Source organism: Callorhinchus milii, unplaced genomic scaffold, assembly GCF_018977255.1.
Source record: "Callorhinchus milii isolate IMCB2004 unplaced genomic scaffold, IMCB_Cmil_1.0 Scaffold5, whole genome shotgun sequence".
Lineage (NCBI taxonomy): Eukaryota > Metazoa > Chordata > Chondrichthyes > Chimaeriformes > Callorhinchidae > Callorhinchus > Callorhinchus milii.
The window spans coordinates 8,806,500-8,831,625 of NW_024704746.1; the positions used below are offsets into that span (position 1 = coordinate 8,806,500).

Genomic DNA, 25,126 nt, shown 5'->3' on the forward strand with positions numbered 1-25,126 from the left:
TTACTGGGGCATATTACTGTGGGTGGTATTGGGGTATTACTGGGGGGGGTATTACCGCGAGGGGTATTACTGGGGGAGTATTGAGGTATTACTGGGGGGTATTGGGGTATTACTGGGGGGGTATTACTGTGGGGGTATTGGGGTATTACTGGGGGGTATTACTGGGGAGGTATTGGGGTATTACTGGGGGGGTATTACTGTGGGGGTATTGGGGTATTACTGGGGGGGTATTACTGGGGGGTATTGGGGTATTACTGGGGGGGGTATTGGGGTATTACTGGGGGGTATTACTGGGGGATATTACTGTGGGGGGTATTGGGGTATTACTGGGGGGGGGGGGGTATTACCGTGAGGGGTATTACTGGGGGGTATTGAGGTATTACTGGGGTGGTATTGGGGTATTACTGTGGGGTATTACTGGGGGGGTATTGGGGTATTACTGGGGGTATTACTGGGGAGGTATTGGGGTATTACTGGGGGGTATTACTGGAGGGTATTGGGGTATTACTGGGGGTATTGGGGTATTACTGGGGGGTATTGGGGTATTACTGGGGGGGTATTACTGGGGAGGTATTGGGGTATTACTGGGGGGGTATTACTGGAGGATATTGGGGTATTACGGGGGGGGTATTACTGGGGGGGTATTGGGGTATTACTGGGGGGGTATTGGGGTATTACTGGGGGGGTATTGGGGTATTACATGGGGGGGTATTGGGGTATTACTGGGGGGGTATTGGGGTATTACAGGGGGGGTATTGGGGTATTACTGGGGGGGTATTGGGGTATTACTGGGGGGGTATTGGGGTATTACTGGGGGGTTATTACTGGGGGGGTATTGGGGTATTACTGGGGGGGTATTGGGGTATTACTGGGGCTGTTGAGCCACTGTTTGAATTTAAACCCGCGCTCGAGACCTTGGCAGTTGAGAGTGGGGTCTCGGCTGCGCACGCAGTAGGCAGTTGAGCGACACGTCATCCGCGCTGCCCGTGCGGCGCTGATTGGCTGAGGGACGGGAGGCGAAGAGAGTGGGAGTGGGGGAGAGAGGGGCTGCGAGCGGACAGAGAGGTAAGAGCCTCACACCGACACCACAGCCCTGGGGGAGGGCAGACAGACAGACAGACAGACCCGCTGTACAGTACAGAGCAGCGACAGGGACCGCGGGGAGAAGAGGCGGATTAGAGTTGGTGGATGCAGTGGAGGGATTGGCACCAGTTCAGGCCCCGATAGGCCTCCCGGTGCACGTGCGTTTGTTTATGTCTGTCTATGATTGTCTGGTTGGTTGTGGCTGTGGTTGTGAGTGTGTCGGTGTCTGATAGTGTTCTGTCTGTGATTGTTTGTGTCTGTGTTGTGTGTGTCTGTGATTGTGTGTCTGTGATTGTGTGTGTCTGTGATTGTGTGTGTCTGTGTTGTTTGTGTCTGTGTTGTGTGTGTCTGTGTTATTTGTGTCTGTGTTGTTTGTGTCTGTGTTGTTTGTGTCTGTGATTGTGTGTGTCTGTGTTGTGTGTGTCTGTGATTGTGTGTCTGTGATTGTGTGTGTCTGTGTTGTGTGTGTCTGTGATTGTGTGTGTCTGTGATTGTGTGTGTCTGTGTTGTTTGTGTCTGTGATTGTGTGTGTCTGTGATTGTGTGTGTCTGTGTTGTTTGTGTCTGTGATTGTTTGTGTCTGTGATTGTGTGTGTCTGTGTTGTTTGTGTCTGTGATTGTGTGTGTCTGTGATTGTGTGTGTCTGTGATTGTGTGTGTCTGTGATTGTGTGTGTCTGTGTTATTTGTGTCTGTGTTGTTTGTGTCTGTGTTGTTTGTGTCTGTGATTGTGTGTGTCTGTGATTGTGTGTGTCTGTGTTGTGTGTGTCTGTGTTGTGTGTCTGTGATTGTGTGTGTCTGTGTTGTGTGTGTCTGTGATTGTGTGTGTCTGTGATTGTGTGTGTCTGTGTTGTGTGTGTCTGTGATTGTGTGTGTCTGTGATTGTGTGTGTCTGATTGTGTGTGTCTGTGTTGTTTGTGTCTGTGTTGTGTGTGTCTGTGATTGTGTGTGTCTGTGTTGTTTGTGTCTGTCTGATTGTCTGTGTCTGTGATTGTGTGTGTCTGTGTTGTTTGTGTCTGTCTGATTGTCTGTGTCTGTCTGTGATTGATTGTGACTGTTTTGGTCGGTGATTAGGTTTGATTCCATGATTCACCCGAAGTGAAATGGTCACTTAAGGGAACCACGAGCCCCACAATCCTGTGCCATTGGGTAAGAGGGCATGTGCTATCATTTGATTGTCCATCCTTTTTCACAAGTTTATTGCCAATATTTAAGGTCCCAGTTTGTGAATAGCGTCCGCCTTCTGATGGCACAGCATAGGAATGGATATCACAAGTGAGATCACAAAGTTGGTCAGTTGGTCATTTCATAATAATACCTTACTGCCTTTCATGTAAAGTAAACCTCTCTCGAGTGCTTTGTACATTAAAATATTTAATAATCCCTATAACAATCCTCATTTAATATCGCGTCTTGTCATGCTGTTGAAACATCTCAAAAACGCTCCACGGGGGGTGTAGAATTGTTTTTGCAGTATAGAAGAAGGACATTCGGCCCATTTATATGTGAAATGAAACATCCTGTGTCATTGGGAGGAGCGTGTGCCATAATTAGATTTTTCTCTTGCATTTGGTGTTGAGAGCCAGGAAAAGTGGGGGAGGGGGTTCAGCACTTTGGATCAGAAAAGTGCTACATAAATATAATGTCGTTCAACGCCGCCCTACGTTGGACAGTAATTACCTGTGAAGCCTTTTAAGATGTTTCAGCATTGATATCAAACGCAAGGATTATTTTACCTACGGCTACATTCAGTCAATCGGTCAGGGAGCAGAAATGTCCCCAATTACATGTGACATCATGAGTGGAGCCTACGCAGTGCTTCCCATTCATGATGTCACCTGAGCTGAGCTTTATAATGTCACAGTGCGATAACAATGTAAAATGTCTCCTTCCACCTGCCTGTGGTGAGCAGGTTTGAAGGATAACGGTGGGTCTCAAAGGGTGACTTGAGTCAGTGGTAAGTGTACAGAATTGTCGCATTCAGAATTATAAGGGGCATTTGAGTAGATGCAGCTTCCTCTTTAAACCAAAAGGAGCAAACTACGTCGAGGGTCCCAATATTTCTGATTTGTTGATTAGTGCTGCCAACAACAAAACCAAACTATTTAACATTAATTCAATCCCTACCCAAAATGGAAAATCTTAAAAACTACTCATGACCAACCACAGGGTGTCTGTGAGTTGAGTGGGTTCAGGTGACATCACAAACCACCAGCTAATCAAACATTACATAAATTTACCTGGAAGTTTTCGCCATAGCAATAAACCGAAAACAGTTGGAACATAGCGAAGCAGTTCGCAACAGTCCTTGTTTGATTCACAATTCACTACGATGGATTACACCTTCCATTCGTAATAAGTGCTGCTAAATTAGTGAAGGTGCCAATGCTGACTCCTCCTCCTCCACCCTTTCACCCATAAGATACTTCAATTTCCAGGCCAAAGAGACTCCTTTGTGTTACTGCAAGTATGGGGCAAGGCACTTTTCTCTTACAGACGTATCTGTTCTATAATGTGCAACGTGTTCAATTCTTTCTGTAGTTGGGTTAGATTCTTATTTAATATAGTTGCATTATTTGTGAAACAATATAGAATTGGAGCTTTGATCAGTGTTAATAATAAATAACACTTGCATTTGATATAGGTCTTATCACGTCTTTGAGATCTCACAAAGTGCTTCACAGAATATACTGTAACGTGAATTGATTGTATATGTTATGGGCGAACATGACAGCCAATTGCGCACAGCAATGTCCCACAAACATTCATGGAATGAGTGACCAAATTATTATTTTTGAATACAGTAACTACCCTTTACAGTAAAAGTCCTGTGAAGCACTTTGAGATGTTGCATCAACATGATAAAGCACAATATCAAATGCAGAGATTATAATATATTATCTCCCTCTGATTACTCTCCTCTCCTGGTGCATTCATGGTGGGCATACCTCCAGCTGAGAGGATGGCAGGAGCCACGATTCAGAAAGCATATTTTGCTTGTAAATATTCGTACTTCTAGATTCCTCAGTTTTGTCTGCTTACTTTAATTGGCATAACATTCTGTGGAGCAGCAAAGTGTCAGACACCTGGTGCAGCTGGATTATGAATTTGCTTGGTGCTGGAAATGCTACTTATTATTTTTAAAAGTTTCAACATGTCCACAGGGCAAGATCAACAAAGTGTTTGGTTGTTTTCTGGGTGCCTTATGTCATTTATAAGCTATAATTCCTAGGAATTTCCACGATTTGTTTTATAGCCCTATATGATAGCATTAGAGATTATCTAGGATAGCTGCAAAGTAAGTTTGGCTACATTATGCTTTATACAAAGTAAAAGATATTTGAATAAGCAATTATATTGTTTTGGTATTTTTGTTATGCAAACTTATCTTCCCATAGAGAAATGCCTTTTCTCTGGTACTTTTCCACGTTGGTGAAATGATGAACTGAGCTAGGTGCATTGGGTTCATTCCTAAACTTCTCCTCTCACTGAATTTTCGATCTCAGCAGTATTCTGCTCCGTTTCTATAAGTAATCAAAAAATACATGTTGCATTGTATTAAACGTGGCATAGTGCAATGTCCTTGTGTGGAGAATATTGTGATTAATTAAGATAGCTGCGGGTGAAGTAAAAGACATACCTTTAATTTAGTTGTTGTAGACTCGGGGAGAATTTTTTTTAATAATGCTATAAATATGATGTTTCTTTTAAAAAGGAAGAGTGAAGACTTCTTTCTTTGTGCATGATCTGGACCAGATCACTAGGGACATCTCAGTATGGGAAGAAGTTATGTTCTTGGGGAGTACAGCGAGAGATATCTTAAGAAGCTGAAGGCAGAAGAGAAGTATGGGACAACTGGTATTTTACTAGGACAGGTAAGCAAAATGCTGTGATATTTTACTGGCAAAAATTCTTGCCAGCTTTCGGTCATCTTTCCCCTCCCCAGCCCTTTAACTACTGTATTTAATCATACAAAAGTTGCGTCAGTGCATACAATAAAACTTGCAGAAGTCTAATTTGTATAAATCGTATGATTGCCAAAGATGTACATCTGACCAAATTCTGTTCAAGAGTTTATATTTGATGCAAGTTTGACATAACTCATACTTTTCAAAAGTCATATTAAATGTATGGTCCCAATTGATGTGATTTATATGAGATGTACTGTAATGTGTTGGTTTTTTTAACTAATACTATAGGTCCTCACTTCCCCAAACAGCTGAAAGAATTGTACCCCTTTATGAATTTATGGGAAACTCGTGGGTTTAAAAATCCTGATGATCAGATCGAATTTCATTGTTCTTTGTGTGAGGACTTTGTACATTTCTTTCACATTATTCAAGTACCGTGCAAATGAGAAAATGTGAATCTCAGTGCTGCTGCATTGCAGTACTGAAATTGAATCTCTGATTGTTCATTATGAAAGAGAAATCTGATGGATCATTCTTCCTTAGGCCATCTAGGCAGACAACAGCTGCAGTTGAATTAAGTGACATACCTTTAATTTAGTATATGGAACTACCAGATCAAAGTGCTACCATTTACAGTGACCTCTCCCTTTGGATGTTCCTGAGACTCCATGCTTACAGATATCTAGGCAACCTGTTAATGGTTTGTCTCTGGGAGAGACTTGCACAGTGTTATCTCTTCAGTTTAATATTATCATCAACTGGGAGAATCCCAAGTTCAGTCATCTAAGAGATAACAAAGAAAAAGTGAAAATGCAGCGAATCTAAAATATCTACCTGAAGTGTGTCTACTATTTTTGCAGATTACTTCAACAAAAACCTATATTATTTTTGCTGCTCGAACCCCACCTAAAGAACCACAGGCGAGTGCAGGTGATTCGCCCAGTACGAATGAATTGGAAGCGACTGACGTTGATTGGGTTTGTGAGCATGCTCGACAGGTCAGTGTTTGCATGAAATTAAATGCTATTAAACAATGGTGGGAAAGACATCTTGCTGTGAATTATGCACTCTGAGACACTATCCTGCGTGAAAGTCACTATATAAATCCAACTTGTTGTTGCTATTACGATTGTGTCTTACTACTCTCTTTTATTCAAGGGATTCATTGTGCATTATACAGTAAACTCCTGGCTTACAATAAGAGCCTGCACTTTGCTTTCTTACGTGTGTTTAAAAATAAAACTGGTTTGCAAAGATCTAGCATTTCTAAGAGATTTATGATGATTGTTCGAAAGATTGGACATATTCAATTTCAAAGTTTGTCCTTTTCCCAGAATCTCATTCCTTAAATTGTATTGTCAGATTCAACATTCCTGAATATGTTCCTTTGTTTGAGGAATATACAGGACTGGAAGTGCATATGTAGTATGTCTGGGCAGCTTCAAAAGCATACAATATGATTTTTGTCAGCATCTAGTCTCCATAGTCATTCTGTTCCTGTATTCATTCACAGTAGTAATTAATCTGTAACTATTTGATCATCTTCTGTCTTCTGAATATAGTCTTTGTTGCAGAGTTTGAATTATTTATTATTATTTGAATTATGTTGCTACCTCGATATAATGTTAAGAACTAATAAGATCTTGGGTTTAAACATTCCCACTTATTACCCGCTCAACGGGCTCTGACCTGCTCCATGTCCCCCGACCTGCCCGCCCCACCATCAGCCTTTCTGCCCCCCACCCTTTGGAACGCCATCCCACAGTCCCTTCACCTCGCCCCTTCCTTTGCCTTCTTCAAGGCCCGTCTCAAGACCTTTCTTTTCGACCATGCCTTCAGTCATCCTCCTACTCTTCCTACCCTCCACCCCTCCTAATCCCAACCTCATCTTGGGTGCAATTACTTGACTGTCCAGTGCCTGGGGACGTCCTCCCGAAGTGAAAGACGCTATACAAACGTAATTTCTTGTATTTATTCAGTTACTGTTGGTCGCTACCTCAGAACCTAAGCTATAACTCAGCCAGTAAAAGGGAGTTGCTGCATTTTGTTTCAGATCAGGTGTGAAACCGGGTTTTGTCTGCTTGTTGAAATGGACTTCAAAGATTCCATTACTCTATTTGAAAAGAGAGGAGTTTCTTCCATTGAGCTGGCTGACAGTACTTCAAATTAATTGGACATAACTGTTTGTGGGGTGTAAATAGCTGCCATTTATGCCTACAAAAATGATTGCAACTTGACAGTAATTACTCGTCAAGCACTTTAGACTGCTTCAAAAATTCAAGTTAACTTAATTTTTTTCTTTGTCCCTGAAGCTTGTTATTTCAGTATTTATCAACCGTATTTACACATTGTCTGTCTTGTGTGATTTGGACAAAGTTGCTTTGCGGCAGTTCAGCTAGATTTGATTTGTCAAATCTAAGGCCTTTCTGTTAGAACTCAATTCCAGCTCTTGTCAGTGTCTGATTCAACCGGCCTCCGCTCCAGTTTCTCCCACCCCATCTCTTCCACCTCTCCTAACATTGCTCAGGCACGTTGGTGAATGGTTCCATGGGCGCCATTTATCCCCAGGTGCCTTACTTAAGTAGTCAAATGTAATGTGAGTGTTTCAGAGTATAGATAGACTATTCGACTGTAAGGAGCACCAGAACGAAGACCAGTTCCTATCCTCACCTCACTTCCTCACATCGAGTGATCAGGAGTGGAACCCTAACTAATCTTGTTCCAGCTCTTCCACACCTCATATTGTGACTATCAATCTCTCCAGCTGTTCACTTCAGCTCATGGAGTCAGTGCACACACAGCCTTGGCGTTTATTCAACCATCATTCCTTAATCCAGTTCTTGACCAAGTCATATCGCTGTGCCTTTGTCACTTCCAAACTTGAACTTCCTAATGATCTCCGTGGGGCCTTCTCAGCTTGACCCTCCATAAACCGAGCTTATTCAGGACTCTGCAGCAATATTGTTCCCCACACCAGGCTTTGCTTATCACAACTGCGCTTGCCAGGCTCCACTGGCTTCCTATTCACTAGCAAATTAACTTCAATATCCTTGTTATGACTTTCGAATTGCTCATGCCTTTACACCACCCTAGCTCTGCGTTCTCCTGCAATTAGACTCCCCCATACTTCACTACCTTTAGCCTCTTGCATGTCACCTGCTCGTTCACCCATCACTGCCGACCGCGCTTTCAGCAACTGTGGCCCTGCTTTGGAACTCCCCAAATCCTTCTGGTATGCACCTTTCCCCTCTTTCAAATCCCTTCTGAAAACCTACTGGAACTGCACTTTTGGTCATCTCTTTCCTCACCCATTATCTTCTACCTCTGGTTTCCATTCTATCCCTGTGTTTGATGACGATATCCTATGTGAAAGGCACTATATAAGTGCAATTTATTGTTTCCCTACATTCTCCAGGTTTCCAGGATGCTACCAGGTGGAGTGGTAATTATTGGAGTCTTTCTCATCAGACCACCAAATATGACAAAGGAAGAGGCTCAGGACATTTTTCGGAAAGTGAGTACAAACCTTAGAGAGTTCCCTTTGTGTTCAGTAGACAGCAATATTGTGTTACGTATAGTGAAATGTTAGATAAAATGCAAGATCCACAATAGAAATTACCTAGGAAGCTTAATGTGCCATACAAAAGTTTTATTTTTGAACAGAATCAAAATATAATGGCATGAAGCTTGTGCAATCTTTTCATACCATTTAAAAGTTTGTTTCAGCTGAAAGTCCCTTGCTTCCTTCATGCATTTTCATTGCTTTCTGATTTTCTTGTGTAAAAAATTACTGCTAAAATACATCTTTCTAAACCATGCATAAATGGAGCATAATAGACTCCAGTGTCTTGACCAAAAGAAAATCTCCTGCATTGTACACCTACCTCTCCAGGGGTATGCGTAGCTTAGAATGGTTCTAGGATTGAATAAACAGATACAGACAATTTGTTCCACATTGCATGATGTAATCCTAATCAGCTTGCCAAATAGTGGAACTCACCCAAAAACTCACTGATATCCTGCAGACTCTCAGCTGACCTTGTGAACTAATAGCCTAATTTGTTGGTTAATATTTTTCTTTGAATAGTCAAAAGATGCAGTGTTTATTTTAACGTTATGGCTTCTTTTCCACTGCAGTTGGCAACTGGTGTAGAGAATTCCATTGTGAAGGAAAGAATTTGGAGTTTAATGGCAGAAGAGTCAACGGAACGAATAGTTCTCCAAATCTACGCTGATTCAAAAATGTATCTTTTAATCGAGAGGAGCAATACTTGGTACAAAATTGAGAGGAGTATTCTCCGCCGGCCTGAAATGTTAGGAGTATCGTGAAATGGTAATAGGGATTCGCTCTCATATGGTATGCTTTCCTTTCAAAATTAAGCCGTTTATAACACAAGTGGAGTCCTGTAGCTCAGTGGTTAGAGCACTTGCCTCGCAAACGAGGGACCTGGGTTCTATTTTCGGCATGGCAAAATGTTGCACAAGTTTCTTTACTCCACACCCCTCTGTTTAACTAGCAGTAAGTAACTTACCTAGCAGTAAGTAGGAACCCGATTGTTAGTCGATTGGCGGATCGCTTATCCGGGATAATAGATTGACATTGCTGTCACAATAAGATGGTTTGATGATTTTTGTTGCTCCTTTGAGTGTTAGAAACCCTTGAATTTATTTTTCCGTCGTTCTTTGCATTCCTTACTCGGGGAGGGGGCAAGAGAGGATATTAGATTTCACGTTCTCTCTGGCATTCTGAAAGAAAGGAGCATATTCAATTCAGAGCTATAGAACAAATGCTATGTGAAAGGATCGGATGCTTTTATGTTTGTTTTACTTCTCCAGGTATTTTCTGCTGATGGGAGAGAGAAAGTATTCAGGCATACTTTAGATCTGAGATGACAAATTGATCAGTGAGATGACTGATAATTCTCTCCTCAGTGAGAGCTGAATTAAAATATTGCCTAAGCTGTTCCTTTGGAGGAAACAACCTATTAAAAAATCTGAATTATAGATTAATTGTCTGCCTTTATCAAATGATAAATCAATAGGAAACCAGTGAAGATAAATAAATTATAATTTTGTAAAGTCTATTCTACTTTAACAAAAAAGGACTGAACTTTTCCTGAGTTCAATATTTACAGATTGAAATTACGAACCTATGATGTTCAAAACCCAGAGGTGAGAAGACATATAATAAGGCTTAAGATAAATTTTGCTTAGAACTGTCTGATGTTTTAATTTTGTTCTGTAACAGGTTTGTACCTTGGCTCTGGTGTGTGATGTAGAACGATCAAGACTTGAAATGTGAATCTCTACATTAATACGATTATTTGTGGGACACTGCTATGCGCAATTGGTTGCCCATAAAATGTACAGTCAATTCTCTTTACAGTATATTCTGTTATGCGCTTTGAGACATCTCAACGAAGTGATAAGGCGCTATAATCAAATGCAAGGATTATTATTAGCGGACCCACACCTACTGACTAAGTGTAAAAACATCAAAGTATAAAAGATTTTTTTATATGACAGATCGTTGTTTAATTCTTTATATAATGAAGTAACGTTCAAAGATTCCATTGTGTATTCTAGCATTGGGACTTTAATAAAAAGACAATATAATAATAAGATTTTAAAACAATGAGTGTGCTTGAACCTGTGATCTTGGAATAACAAATAATATATTAATAATAAATAGGAACTTTCTGGCTTAGTGTCAAACTACACAATTGTTAAGCGCTCCGTGGTGCTAACCCGGTGAAGGTTGCTATATAAATACAAGTTGTTGTTGCAGTAAATAAGTCAAATGTGGTAGGTGGTCAGAGAATTAAAGCATGCTTTTTCTAAACTAGATTTTGTTTCCTTGCATTTTTAAGTCTGCTATTAAGACTCTAGAGGTGAAACCGAGCCCCTTAACATCTACCTGGCCACAAGTGGAAGGTTCCCTCAGCGTAGATGTTCGCATCCCTCTACCAACTACCAACGTCAGTCACCTTGACAAGGATACAATGGTATGAGCAGGCTAAGTTGTGTTTTGTTCACATCTACTAGGGACATCAAAGGTTCTTCTGGGTTACAGGCCCCAGATCAGTGTGTATTGAAATGTGGCGATCACGACTTAACATGTAGGAGCAGGAGGAGGCCATTCGGCCCTTCGATCCTGCCCCGCCATTCAATCATGGCTGATCTTCTAATCTAACTCCAGCTGATAACCTGACCCTGCCTTATCCCCATATCCCTTAATCCCTGTTGCAATTAGAAACATATCTATCTCAGTCTTGAATATGTTCAAGGACTGAGTGTCAACAGCCTTTTGGGGTAGTGAGTTCCATACATTCACCACCCTTTGAGTGAAGAAGTTCTTCCTCAACTCAGTGCGAAAGGGCTGGCCTCTGATTTTAAGGTTGTGACCCCTGGTTTTAGTTTCTCCAACCAGGGGAAACAATCTCCCACTATCCACTCTATCAAGCCCTTTGGTGATCTTATAGGTTTATAAGATCCCCTCTAATTCTTCTATATTCTAGAGAATATAGGCCCAAATTAGTCAGCCTATCCTCGTAACTCAACCCCTTTATCCCTGGTACTAACCTAGTAAATCTACACTGCACCCCCTCCAAGGCAAGTACATCCTTCTTTAAATAAGGAGACCAAAACTTCAGGTCCCAGCATCTTGGGACTTCCTCCCGACGTGAAAGGCGCTCCATAAATCCAATCTTGTTGTTGTTGTTAGGTGGCTATCAAAAGCTTTTTTCTTTAATCATTTTTATGAAAGTTTAATTTTATTTTCTCACCTTGTATTGTGATCTTCCCATATATATGTTTTCTCTATTAATTTCAAGCATGTACACACAGGAAATGATTACTCCCCTGGGAAGTAATCTCTTATCTTTGTTTAAAAGACTGCCACACTTCTGAAAGCATTCCCGTACTGAACAGCTCAGGTGCAAAGACCCAAAGGCTTGCAACTTAATTTGATAATCTTGGAAAAAGCTGTCCTGGAACTATTTGGGACCAATAGCTACAACGTGGCAAAGCACTGATGTCTTCCAGGAAGGTTTTATTCCCTCTTGAAAGCCCACAGGGCCAAATTGAAGTGTGATGGCCTGCTGATTAGAGCAACACTTGAATCCTGTAGAGTGTGGTGTATTGTAGTTGCATGTTTCAGAATAGAACCTTGTGTTGTGTTTGTTCATATCCCTGCTGCATCTTTATCTGTCTGAACATTTTTACTTGGTGTATTCCTTTAGATGTAGTACAAAGTACCCTCTTTTTAAGATAATTGAGTTTTGTTTGTATTGAGATGAGAATACTGTGTGTGCATATTAAAAAAGGGACATTTTAAAAGCTAAAGACAAAATAAAGGATCTTGAACAAAATGGGCTGGATAGTTTAAATGCAATTGTATAATTAATATTTTACATTCTATGTTCATTTTGTTAACCTCCGCTAGAGTGGTCTGTCTACCTGGGCACAACAAATTCTTCACAGCTCTTATCTAGTAAATGGACGCTTGAGAGATCAAGATACTGAGCTAGTTGAAGGACAGGTATGAAGCTTTGGTTCGTTCCCTTCACAAAAAAAAGTTACTTATAAACTTTGGATTGAGTAATTATTCTGAACCACTCTGAAGTAAGTCTCTGTACCATTTCCCACCTCTACCACTTACCTGCATTGTTCGAGGTGCTAAACCGAGGTCTGTCCCATCTTTCTGTTCAGGTAATATTAAAGATCCCATGGTACAAGGGAAAGAGAAGGGAGTTTTGAATTGAATAAAAGATCCTCATTCTTTAACTTAATTTGCGGGAATTAATTCCTTTAATTGCCTCCACGCCATCCCTTTGTGACCTCCTGCAGCCTTACAAATCCAGCCACTCCCTTCATTCAGTGGCCTTCACTGGTTGCTTCATGTCCCCTACTCTTTCTGTCGCACTTTTGGTGAGTGAGCTTTCAGCCATCTTACCCCTGCTCTGTGGAATTCCATCCTGGACTCCCTGTGACTCACTCCCTCCCTTCCCACGTTCAATGCCCACCTCAACACTCACCTCTTTGCCTGAGTTTTCAGTCATCTTTGCCCTCCCCGTTATCGGATACCCAGCCAGGAGTGTGAGATGCCTTGAGATGTCCTCGATGTGAAAGGCACTATAAATCTCAATTGCAGTGTACAGAAATGTAGAAACATTGCACTAATTTTCAAGAAGTAACTTTCAACAAGTTATTTGTAGTTTACGTACTATGTTATTTAGTAGTTTATTAAAATGCATGTCAAATACTCTGTAATCCATACATTTGTCATTTCTTTTGGAGTCATGTGGAGTCCTATAGCTCAGTGGTTAGAGCACTCGCTTTGCAAGTGAGAGACCTGAGTTCAATTCCAGGCAGAGGGCGAAACCTTGGGCAAGTTTCCTTACTCCACACGCCTAATAATAATCCCTCCAAAAAAAACAATAATAAATTGGTCATTTTCAATCCACGACTGTGGGACATTGCTGTGCGCAATTGGCTGCTGCGTTTTCACACAAATATACAGTCAATTCACTTTACAGTATATTCTGTGAAGCGCTTTGGGACGTCTAGAAGACGTGAAAAGCGCTATATCAAATGCAAGGATTATTATTATTTGTGTATTACAATGCTTATCAAATCCATGTATTCTCTTTTTATTTGTACTGAATTTGTTTATTTTTCTGTTATTTCCACAGAAAAAGAAAACATCATTGAAAGTCCAGTTCCTGTTACCTCCTGTTAGCTATTTTACTGCTAATTTCTACAAGTCTCGTTCTTTCTTTCTTTAAAGTTAGATATTTTGAATGAAATGTGAAGTTATTTACATAAACGCATTGTATATATTTATAGCTATATTTAATTATTTTAAGTTTTCAAAGGCAACGATTTACACCAGCGTAGTCCAACTGGTGGCCCGCAGGCCGCAACCGGCCCAACAGGTGATTTTATCTGACCCAAGGCCATTTCCAACTTCCACTCCCTCCCTCCCTCCCTCGTGAACATTCTCCCATGGCAGCGGCAGGAGCTGGCGTTTGGGAAGACGTAGCGCTGAGAGCCAAAACAATGCCGGCCGCTACTGCAATCTGTCAGGAAGGCAATCGCGTCTCCTTATCCATCACGTCCTTAGCAACTGCGGGAGATGCATTGTCGGAGGTGCTGCCCTGCGAATGAGACGTTAAACTGCTTGTTCAGGTGGACGTTAAACATCCCTTGACCTGTTCGAAATCAGAAGAGAATTTCTCCCAGTGTCCTGGTCAACAATTCCCCAAAATAAAATTGGTCTGTTTGTGGAACATTGCTGTATGCACCTGGCTGCTGCATTTCGCCCACAAAATGCACAGTCATTTTACAGTATATCTTGTAAAGCACTTTGAGACATCTTGACGATGTGATAAGACGCTATATCAAATGCAAGAATTATTATTAATATTAGTTTACAACTGTGATGCTGTGCTTTACGTTCTAAACAACTGTTTTTGTTTAAAGGGCTTCAACCCTGCGAGTCAGACTACGGCTGTGATCCAAACTTGCGCAAGCTCAATCACTGTGAAGGGAGTTATACACTGCAGGGCTTATTTGCATGGTAGTAAAACAAAAGTAAAAGATGCCATTCTGGTACAGTATTTGCAGTCAACATAATTCATTCGTTTGTCAAGGCAAATATTAAGTCAATTGTTAAAATATAAATCCTTTTAAGCTCTTGTGTATTTTGAGCATGTTTATATGTGGAGACCTGTTACGTATTGGTTAGAGCACTCGCCTCACAAGCGAGCGGATCTGGGTTCGATTCTCAGGCAGGGCAAAACCTTAGGCAAGTTTCCTTACTCCATACATCTGTTTAACTGTTTGTGGGACACTGCTGTGCGCAATTGGCTGCCATGTTTCACCCACAAAATGTATAGTCAATTCACTTTACAGTATATTCTGTAAAGCGCTTTGATGCCTGAACAACATAAGGCGCTACATCAAATGCAAGGAATATTATTGTTATATATACCTTTAATTGACAAATACATGTCAGATGTAGGTGTGCTCTGCGGCACCATTTGAGATGTACTTGTCTCAGTTCTGGATGAATTGCTCCAAATGCCCTGAGTGTAATTCCTAAATGAACAGCAGTAAACCTTCTAATGTTTGTAAAACAATTTCAGAGCTTCTAAAAAAAAATTAACCTCGCCTATTTGATTTTGCTTACCAGGCATTAAAAAGAGATGCACTGAACACTGTGTCAGTGCGCTGTCAAATGGTCTTTGAGGATCAAATTATGAATAAGGGAGCACGTGCTGGTAAGCCACTGCCATACTTCACTGTATGCTTTTCCATTTTTTTTGGTGTTGGATGTTTAGGTTAGATTCTGGCCTGTTGCTCTTAGTTGCCGATCAGAGAGGAGAAATTCTCAATAATCAAGAGGAGTCCTTAAAAATTCTCAGTTCTTCCCCAAGTGTGTGACAGCGTGGCTCAGTTGGTATCACTCTTGAGTCAGGAGGTTCATATAATGCAGTCTGAATAACACAGTTTGGAGTGTGATGCATTGTTGGAAGTGCTGTCCTTTAGGAAAGATGTTAAATCAAAATCCTGTCTGTCTGTGCAGTTGGGTGTTAAAGATCCCGGGGCACTATTGGAAAAGAGAAGGGAGTTCTCGGTGTCTTGGCCGACAATCCCCCAAATAACATTGTTCTTTCACTTTCTGGCTGTTTGTGGGATATTGCTATAGGCAAATTGGTTTATCTATTGCCATCTGTGGGTGCAGCACTGAAGGACTACTTGTGATATTGTTCTCTATAGATATTTGTTTGGCGTTTAAATGAATTCCATAAAATCTATTGAAGTTGAAGGCTCAGCTGGTAAGAATGCATTAACTGAACAGCACCCCTACTATTGCCCCAGCTGACGTCAAATAACTCACCACAGACAAGTGATTCACATGTGACTTTCCTGAAATGTGTGGCTGGTTTCACACTTAAATATGTGTGCATTCTTACTTTCACACTTTGTCACTTCCCTGTATTTAGTCCTATATTCATATAGGAGTGCTCCCTTTGCATGTTCTCTGTCCTAAATGTTAAGTACAATGTTGAACCCACTCTTTATTTTTTATTTTTTTTTGTTGAGTGTATACTCCTATTCGGAACATGGAACAGGAGGAGGCCATTCAGCCCTTCGAGCCTGTTCCGACATTTAATTAGATCATGGCTGATCTGGACCTCAACTAATCCTTTCAATTCCAATTTCCCGCTTTCTCCCCATATTCCTGAATACCCTGACCTACAAAAAATCTATCAACCTCACTTTTGAAGGTGTGAAAGGATCCAGCATCCACGGCCTTTTGGGGGAGAGAATTCCAGATTTCTACCACCCTTTGAGTGAAAAAATGCTTCCTGATTTCACTCATAAATGGCCTGGTTCTAATTTTAAGACTATGCCCCCTTGTTTTGGATTCCCCCACCAGAGGAAATAGCTTCTCTGTATCTCTTACGTCATGCATCCTCTCCCTCTCGTCCACGCATGCTTTTTCCCATTATACATTCTCTGCTTAGTGGGGATTCACTGTCTCTTGTATGAGCATCATTCTCCTTAATAGTTTAGCTGTCTCCCTTCAATCCATCCTCCATTGTCTCTTTTTGTATTTGAGTATTCACACACTGTTTGCTGCATGGACTCACTTTCTGTTGCTTTGAACATGCAAAATGTCTCCTGCACATTATTGATACTCGCTTTCTCTGTCACTCACACTTTCTGTTCCTTGTATGTCTTGCTTTCTGCAAGCTGTCTGCAGGTTCAGTCTTGCATTACTGTGCACTACTTTGTGTATGGGCTCTCTTGTGTTTGATGGCTTAGCCCTTCATACACATTCATTCCCATGTGTATGCTTTCTTTCTCTCTCTTATGTGTACTGTCACCTGGACATCAATACCTTGGTCTTCCAATGAGATGTTAAATCGAGGTCCCGTCTGCCTGTTCAGGTTGTTCAGGAGGATTTTATAAATCATATTTCGAAGAAGAGCAGGGAGTTCTCTCAGTGCCTTGAACAATATTCCTCCATCATTTAAATTCACCAGATTAACTGCTACATTTGCCTAAGTAACAATAGTCACTACATTTCAAAATAACTCATTGGGACGCAATTTGGGATATTCCAATGTGATAAGGCACTATATCAAATGCAAGTATCATTACATTATTTTTGGTTTGGAGCAATTCAAAAGCAAAATTAATCATTGCTTGCCAAATTCGGGTTGCTGATGCATGCCTTAAATTATGGGAATGTGTTTTGCAGCAACTGTCCCGAGTATTGTCTACATGTGAAGGTATACCAATATTTCTAGTCAGAAACAAATTTTGTGCTCTATTCCTTCCTAGGAAGTGATGCAGCAGGCCTCAAAGCTCCACGTAGAGTGTTTGCCTCAATTTTGCCCTCTAATGTTGCCATGTGTGATTACATGTTTGATGATGAGGGCGATAAGGAGCTACAAGAACGCTTTAAGGAACTTCTAGACTTTGAGATACAATTGACACAAGTGGATAAAGCAGAAGAAATATTGTTGGGTAAGTATATACCCATAAACACATTAAGTCTTCCCCTCATTGGTACAAGATAGTTACCAATGGGCTTATGAACCTCAGTATGAGTAGTGCATGCATCCAATGATTACTGACAAGAACCTACTTGCAATGGAAGTTGGAATGTGTTGGCTAAAGTTGTCTGGATAAGAATACTATAAGGGGTCTAGGCCCTGGCTTGTGGAAATCTGTGTGTATTCCTCAGAAGCTATATGGTACTGAGAACCAGAGGACCCTATTAATCTTGAGAAGCTCTTATGAAGAAGCTGGAAGCTTTTAGAAGTCATGGCTAAATCTTGGATTTTATCCAGGATCTGTGTTCCAGCTATAAGATCTATGTCAGGGTCGATGAGAGATACACAAGGCCTATACCTCTGGAAAGAAGAGTGCGGTAAGGTTATCTACTGTCACCCACCCTGTTCAGATGGATGACATTGAGAGGAAGTGAATTTAGAGTGCCTATTCTAGGCATCTCTGATAGAATTGAAGTGTATCTGTTTGCAAGTAATATGTCGGCAGAGTCACCTGCGGATTTTATGCAATAGACTCATCATCTTGAAGGTGAGACATGGTGCTGAGTATGCTCCGTGTGGCATTATGGCTTTGCGTGGCTTGAGAGGTATTAATTGATAATTACAAGCAGCAACCGCCTCAATTGATTTCTATTGGAGCGTGGGGATTGTAGTAAACTCCACCTTTTGCTTTGCGCACTGTTCTTCGGTCCTCTGCTGAACGTGAGCAAAGGACGCTGGTGGATCTTGTCTCTCTTCAGTGATAGTAAAATCTCAGTGCAGGTTAAGTAACGTATGCCAAAATCAGAGCATACAACAGAATATATAGAAACTGGGTTATTTTCTGTGCAGAAGACACCCAAATCTACCTCTCTACTTCTACCCTTAATTCCAAGTCTGCTAGTTTTCTGACCACCTGCCTGTCAGACATCAAGTCCTGGATACGTTCTTCAGCTAAATGTGGACAAGAAGCATCCCTTCTCAATTCCTTCTGACAACTCCTTGCTTCTGGCTTTGACATCCTCCAATTTTCAGCCCTCTCTCCAGCTCACTGAAACAGTGAGCAACCTTGATATTCAGTCCGACCTTCAGCTCTCTTTCCTCTCTCACATCCAGTCCCTGGCCAAGACTGGCTTTCTTCACCACGATATGCCCGCTTCACTAATGCTGCACTAACTCCCATTCACACTTTCATCATCTCTACACTCAACTATTCAAATGCACTCCTCACCGCCTCCCCAGCTCCACCATTCACAACTCCAGCTCATCCAAACTCTGCTGTCCTCACCCTTACCTGCATGAAAAATTGCAGCTTCATGACTTCCATCCTCACCAGGCTCAATTGGCTCCCTGGCTCCCTGTCAGTAGATTGACGTAAAGATTCTCACTCTGACCTACAAATCCCTTCCGCCTCCCTATCTTTGTGATCTTGTCCAGACTAACTCTTCGGCTCATGCTCTCCACTAGGCAAACTGAGGCCTGCAGTGCATTACTCAACCCTCCATCCCACCAATGGCAGCTGAGCTTTCAGCCACTTTCAGTCCTGCACTCTAGAACTCCTTGCCTCAATCCCCCCTGTCTTATCCTTTATCTGTTATCAAAGCCACCAAACACCACTGACCTCCCCTACAGTTATCCCTCTCCTACCTCCTCTCCCTCCCACTCTGTGCCTGGCACTGTTTCTAATTCTCTCAGAACCATGGCTCTACATGAAGGGTACAATATAAACGCAAGTTATTGCAATGCATGAAATACGTTTTAGGTTTCAGATGTCAGCAGATTGTGTCCTGCTATTCCATGACCTAACTATTTAATGTCTTTTGTTTTGCTTCCCAATCGACGAATGTAGAAGAGCAAGAATCACTAACGAAGTCTTTGCAAGGTAAAGGCGCAGGCGAAGCTAAACCAGTGGGAGAATGTAGGTACATGGTTACACAGTAAGGAATTGTTTTCGCAGAGAATGTTGGATTTTGCGGTCGTGATTTTCTATTGGTCCAGCGTATTACCTAAAAGAACTGCAGGCACCACACAGATGCATCTGTTCTTCAGAACACGTCTGGTTGCATATTATTTATGAGCATTCCTCATTATTTTGAAATCCTCCTCCATATTCTATAAGATAAGCTCCATCCAGGTCCTGACGTTTGGGGATTTCAAAGTGACAAAGTGGAAAGCTTGCCAGAGAGCGATATCAATGGCAAGCTATGCGGTTTTAGTTCGTTAGATGCCAGCAGTTACCCCTACGCACACTCAGAGGTCTCTAAGCGTAAGCTCTTGCCAATCTGAGCTTAATACTTTACAGAATTAGGGAAGTAAAATGTGACCCTCCAGGGAGAGTGCACATTCCATTCCAACAATTTATCTCTGGAATTTTAAAATGTAGGTGGGATGCATGAAATTCTCAATGTGATTTGGATACTCTTAAGCACGGTGATCACAAAGAAAGTGACACTCACCCCCCCCCCCCCTTTAAGAAATTCCTGTGTCCCTATGTGACAGTCCCATGATTTGCTTTATGAAGTGAGTTTGCACTGTCTGCTTGGAGTTATTCGTTACCCCAATAGAAGGTTAACATCAGATGTGCTGTACCCTTAGCTTTTGTTGGAGGCATTTCTTTTCATTTGGTCCATCTCCTTCCAACAGAAGATTGTGAGTTCAAGGTCTACATTGTGACAATAACTCATATAGTCTAAACTGATAATCCAATGCAGTGCTGAGAATGTGTTGCATTGTCAGAGGTGCCATTATTCAGAGGAAATGTTAAACCGAGGTCCCATCTGCCTGTTCAGGTGTACGTTAATAATCCCATGGCATTATTCGAAAAGAGAAGGGAGTTTCTCCTGATGTCCTAGCCAGCAATCCCCCAAATTGGTCATTTGTTTCATGGCTGTTTCTGGGATATTGCTGGGCACAAATCGTCTGCTGCTTTTCACCCATAAAACACAGTCACTGCACTTTACAGTATATCCAGTAAATTCCTTTGAGACATCTTCCCGACGTGAAAGGCGCTATTACCAAATGTAACGATATTATTTTATCATTATATTCCAATCCTGGCACAGATATAGTACCCAAAGAGATGTACAATTAATGAGGTTTGTGTAGGGGATAAAACTAACTTTGGCTAATTTGAATTTTTTTTTGCCTAAAGGAGTGGAATATACACCGAAAGCCAGGCTCCCAGAGGCTGCTGGTCAGTTTAATTACAAGGGTAGGTTTCTGCAGAATGTCCAGAATGCATGATTAATCAAGCCGAGGTTGGTGATGCAGAATCCCACTTATACATTGGTATGATTCAGTTGTTTTTGAACCTCTCAATCAAATTGTTGCTCATCCCCGGATATCTTATTCTCCTGATGTTTAAAGTTATTCAAGACCATAATATAAATACAGCCTTCCACATATGCTTCTCCACCTGACCCTTACGTTATTACCCATGAAAATCTGTAGGTGCTATACTGTGTTAATCGCTAAAATGTGCTGTGTGCCTCCACTCTCTGGAGCTCCATCCTTGAGACCCTTTGCCTTGCCCCATTCCTTGCCTCCTTCAAGGTCAATCTGAAAACCTTCCTCTCTGACCACACCTTCAGTCATCTCTCCACCCTCCCCCCCCCAAATCTAATCCACCAGTGCCTTGGGTTGTCCTCCCGACGTGAAAGGTACTATATAAACGCAATTTGTTGTTGTATTTTAGGTGTGGTGATTGCAGTAGGAGTTGGCGTACTTGCAATAGCAGTCTCCTTGATTTATTTTGGCAACTTTGTTGGGGTAAGAGTAAGATCTATAAAGTGAAAATGGATTGAAGAAACAAGCGTATGTTATAGACAATCTCTTTCTTTATATGTATCATGTGGTTTACATAGTTTTATGATCTATATTTTGATATGTTTTCCGGGGCTATGAGTATAGAAGATAGCTGCTTCTTTGATTTATAGATCTATGATTTCCTTCCTTGGTTCAATGTCTCATCCTTCAGATGAGACATTAAATTGAGGTCTTGTTTGCCTGTTCAGGTGGATATTGAAGATCCCGTGGCCTTTTCGAAACGAGAGGGAGTTTCTCCCGGTATCCTGGCTGACAATCTCTCAGATAAAAAAAACTGGCAGTATTTTATTTCTATGAGTCAGTTCCACACTTATTACTTCTCTGTATAAGGTCTCTGAACTTTTTTTTAAAACAAAGAACTGAGTAGGACCAAACAAATTAGTTGTTGCCTGTGTAGTACTGTGCAGGTGATGTAAACTACCTGTAAACAGTTGTGTTGCACTGAGCTTCAAAATCCATTCTTTGGGACCTTTGTTTACTGGGAGGCCATACTGAATTGGTCACTCAGGTTTTATTCTAGTCAATCTGGTTTTATTCTTGTCACCGACCAGTTTGAAAGCATTCTCACATGTTGAGGTTTTCCAAGTGGACATTGAAGACGGAGACACCTATTTCAGAGAAGGTGTCGATCTCCCAGTGTCTTGACCAGTGTTCCTCTCCCCCACCCAAATGTTTCCAATAAACAGATTAATGGCCGTGCTTTCAGTCATTACGCCATGAAACTCTGGAACAGTTTCCCTCAATCCCTCCACCTTGCCTCTTCCTTCCCATCTTCAGATTGTGCCTGAAGACCTTCCTCTTCAACTGTGTTTACGAGCACCTCCCTCCGGCTCGGCGTCGTGCTCAGCCACTGTCGAGGGCTCTGGGACACTACCCTGCATGAGATGTGCTATATAAATTCAAGTGTTTTGTTGTAATGCTCCCTTTGGGACATTGCTGAGACAGATTAATAGCCACTTTTGCTTACATAACAGTCACTATGCTCCAAAGTAATTTACTATGTTATATTGTGGTGTGTTGAAGCATGATTGAAATGCCAGTGTTATGTTCAGGGCGGAAACACTAGAATTATCTTAATGTTTGAGATGTTTGCAGTTAATTTTAATGGAGCACTTTAACCAATCTCCTTATTTTTTTGCAGCCTTGAGCAGTGATACACAGCCATCCCACTCTGATTTCAAGGAATGCATAATATCCAGTTCCAGTTTGTTTGCTTGAACCTGTATTCTCAATTTTCATTGAATAAAACCATTACACACAGAAAGACAATAGATTTTTGCTGCAATTTGTAGTATTATTATGACCAGGAAAAATTTATGACTTTCACCTAATATAGTCAGTCACTCTACATTAAAGCGCTCTGATACGTCCTCCCAACATGAAAGGCACTGTATCAAATGCAATAATGTGAGAGAATTCAGGATTGTAATAACACGAGATCTGGTTCATTATGTCTCAGCCTTATCTGCCCACCACAATCAGTTGTTGGGCTCTCAGCATTTTGCCACCCGCTCTCTGGAACACCATCCCTCACTCATTCACGGCACGTCTCGAGACTTGCCTCTCTTCGGGTCGTGTTTCCTCTCCCTAAGCCCATCAGCTCCCACTCCCAGCTTGGGTGCTCAGACAATAGTGTTAAGCACTTTCAAATGTCCTGACATTAAAGGCCATATGTAAATGTCATTGTATTGCATTTGGTCGCTCAATCCACAATTGTTTGTTGGACACTGCTGTGCGCAATTCGCTGCCACGTTTACCCGACATAATATACAGTATATTCTGTGAAGCGCTTTGAGACATCTTGAAGATGCTATATCAAATGCAAGGTTTATATTGCTCGATTCAGTGGTTTCAAGTTTGGGTTTCAAAATAAGAAAAAAATTGCAATATTTGAAAGTGGCCACAGAGCAGCGCCAAAGAGCTGCAAAAATATTTTTGTGTGAATTCAATTGCTTCATGTGCTACAAAGGCTTGAATCGAGAAAATTGGCTTCAGAGGTGCTTTTAGATTGTGTGTCTGTCAAGTATGAATCATTCAGGTTCTTGGCTAGTAGATAGACCATTTGGGCTGGGAAGTGAGGGAGACAAATGCTGAAGTAATAACTTGCGAGCAGTAGCAGACGCAAGGAGCTCGGCATTCAACCTAGTCTAAACTTGTCTTATAAGATTCTGTCTTATAAGTTGAGATCACTCGTAGAGTTGTGGAAAACCTAAATTAAGCAGGTTTTCCACAGCTCTTAGAAAGAGACCAGTTTCCAAATTCAGACTGATTTAAGGATTTTCCACAACAATTCTGCGCAATCTTAAAACTTAAGACAAAGTGGTCTTGTGGGTTAAAACAAGCTGGGATGTCGAGTGGCACACTTTACACAGCATCCTAGTAATAGTTGTTTGAATGAATATTGAGCTTTGGAAACCTGTACAACAGGAAAAGGCAAGTGCTTATGAAATTACTAAGTTTTCCTCTTGTCAGCCCTGGGGCTGTGTTTCAGGCTGATTTAGAAACTGCGAGGCATTTTAACTCTTCAGTCAAACTTTTGCTCTGTTTGTTAAATATGCAGAAGGGCGAATTGCAATGTTACTCTTTGCTGGTACTGTATGTAGTGCTGGTAACCGCAGATCCAGTCATAACCGCCTTTGGCTGGACATTAGACACTCCTTATCAGCCATGAGTTTTGTTGCAGTAAAAAAGTCACGAAAATATTGGGTTGATGGCTCATTGTTTTGACTTTATTTCATTTCCGTTTACGGTCAGGGGCTCTTGAAGCTCCCAAAAAAACATCAAATATATCAATCACAAAGACTCCTCCGCACACACACATATCAAAGCAAATAGTTTCAGAATAATGCAGCAAACTGACCAGCATTAATGATAAAAAAATGATACGGCCACAGAAGGTTTTAGATAGATATATCACACTTCCAGTCACTGAGGGCGGGGAGTCATCCTGTTCACCCTGCAAACCAAGTCCTAATGGGTAGGGTGGTCCCAGCTGGACAAGCAGCGGTAAAGCTTGCCAGACAGTGCCATCAATGGCAAGCTGTGCAGTTTTAGCTGGTTAGACTCCAGCAGTTATCCCAAACCACACTGGAGTCCCCAAACCTTGGATCTTGCCAACCTGGGCCAAATTTTTTCCGAAATTAGGTAAGGAGGATGCATCCCTCCAGGGAGAGGGTGCGTATTCCATTCCAACATTAAATTTATCTCTGAAATTTGGAATTTCCATGTGTAGGTGAGATGCACCGAATTCTCAGTTTGGTTGGGATACTCTTAAGCCTGGTGATCGGTTTCCCCATGTGTCCGACACTCGGCTGACCACCAAAAAAGACATTAGTATAGATCTGAAAGGATTCATATTTCATCTTTTGTTTCAATTTGAGTGAGAATGGACCTGTTAAAAAGCAGCTAGCCCCAAGAGAGGATTGTCTGGAAATTATACAATACCCAAAGTAGGGATTGACTATTGTCCCCGAATCATTTGACTTTGGTTTCATTTTGTTTCGGCTAAAACACAGATATTGAAAGCATGTTCTGTTAAGCCACACCTACCTCAGAAAAGCATTAAAGTTAAAATAAATAATTTCAAATCCATCACACACGCACCGGATACACAATTCTGTAAAAGTGACATAACACGGACTATATTTCTGCGACGCTAACAGATTTGCTCAGAAAGAAATAAAAACGTAGACTGCACTGAAAGAAATTCAGTGACAAGTACTATGAACCCACTTAAGATCA

At 41.4% G+C, this 25,126-nt stretch overlaps 1 protein-coding gene across 1 annotated transcript; it reads left to right on the forward strand.

Annotated features, from left to right (window-relative positions):
- The first annotated feature begins 987 nt into the window (after positions 1-987).
- On the forward strand, positions 988-22,658 carry odr4 (odr-4 GPCR localization factor homolog). Its single transcript, XM_007895555.2, has 16 exons — positions 988-1,065; positions 4,796-4,955; positions 5,852-5,989; positions 8,407-8,505; positions 9,129-9,235; positions 10,127-10,163; positions 10,862-10,996; positions 12,436-12,531; positions 13,685-13,726; positions 14,475-14,603; positions 15,187-15,274; positions 17,349-17,534; positions 19,410-19,442; positions 20,712-20,771; positions 21,255-21,328; positions 22,527-22,658. Exons 2-16 carry the CDS (start codon positions 4,857-4,859, stop codon positions 22,530-22,532), a joined length of 1,329 nt encoding a protein of 442 aa, XP_007893746.1. The 5' UTR covers positions 988-1,065; positions 4,796-4,856; the 3' UTR covers positions 22,533-22,658.
- Positions 22,659-25,126: the final 2,468 nt, after the last annotated feature.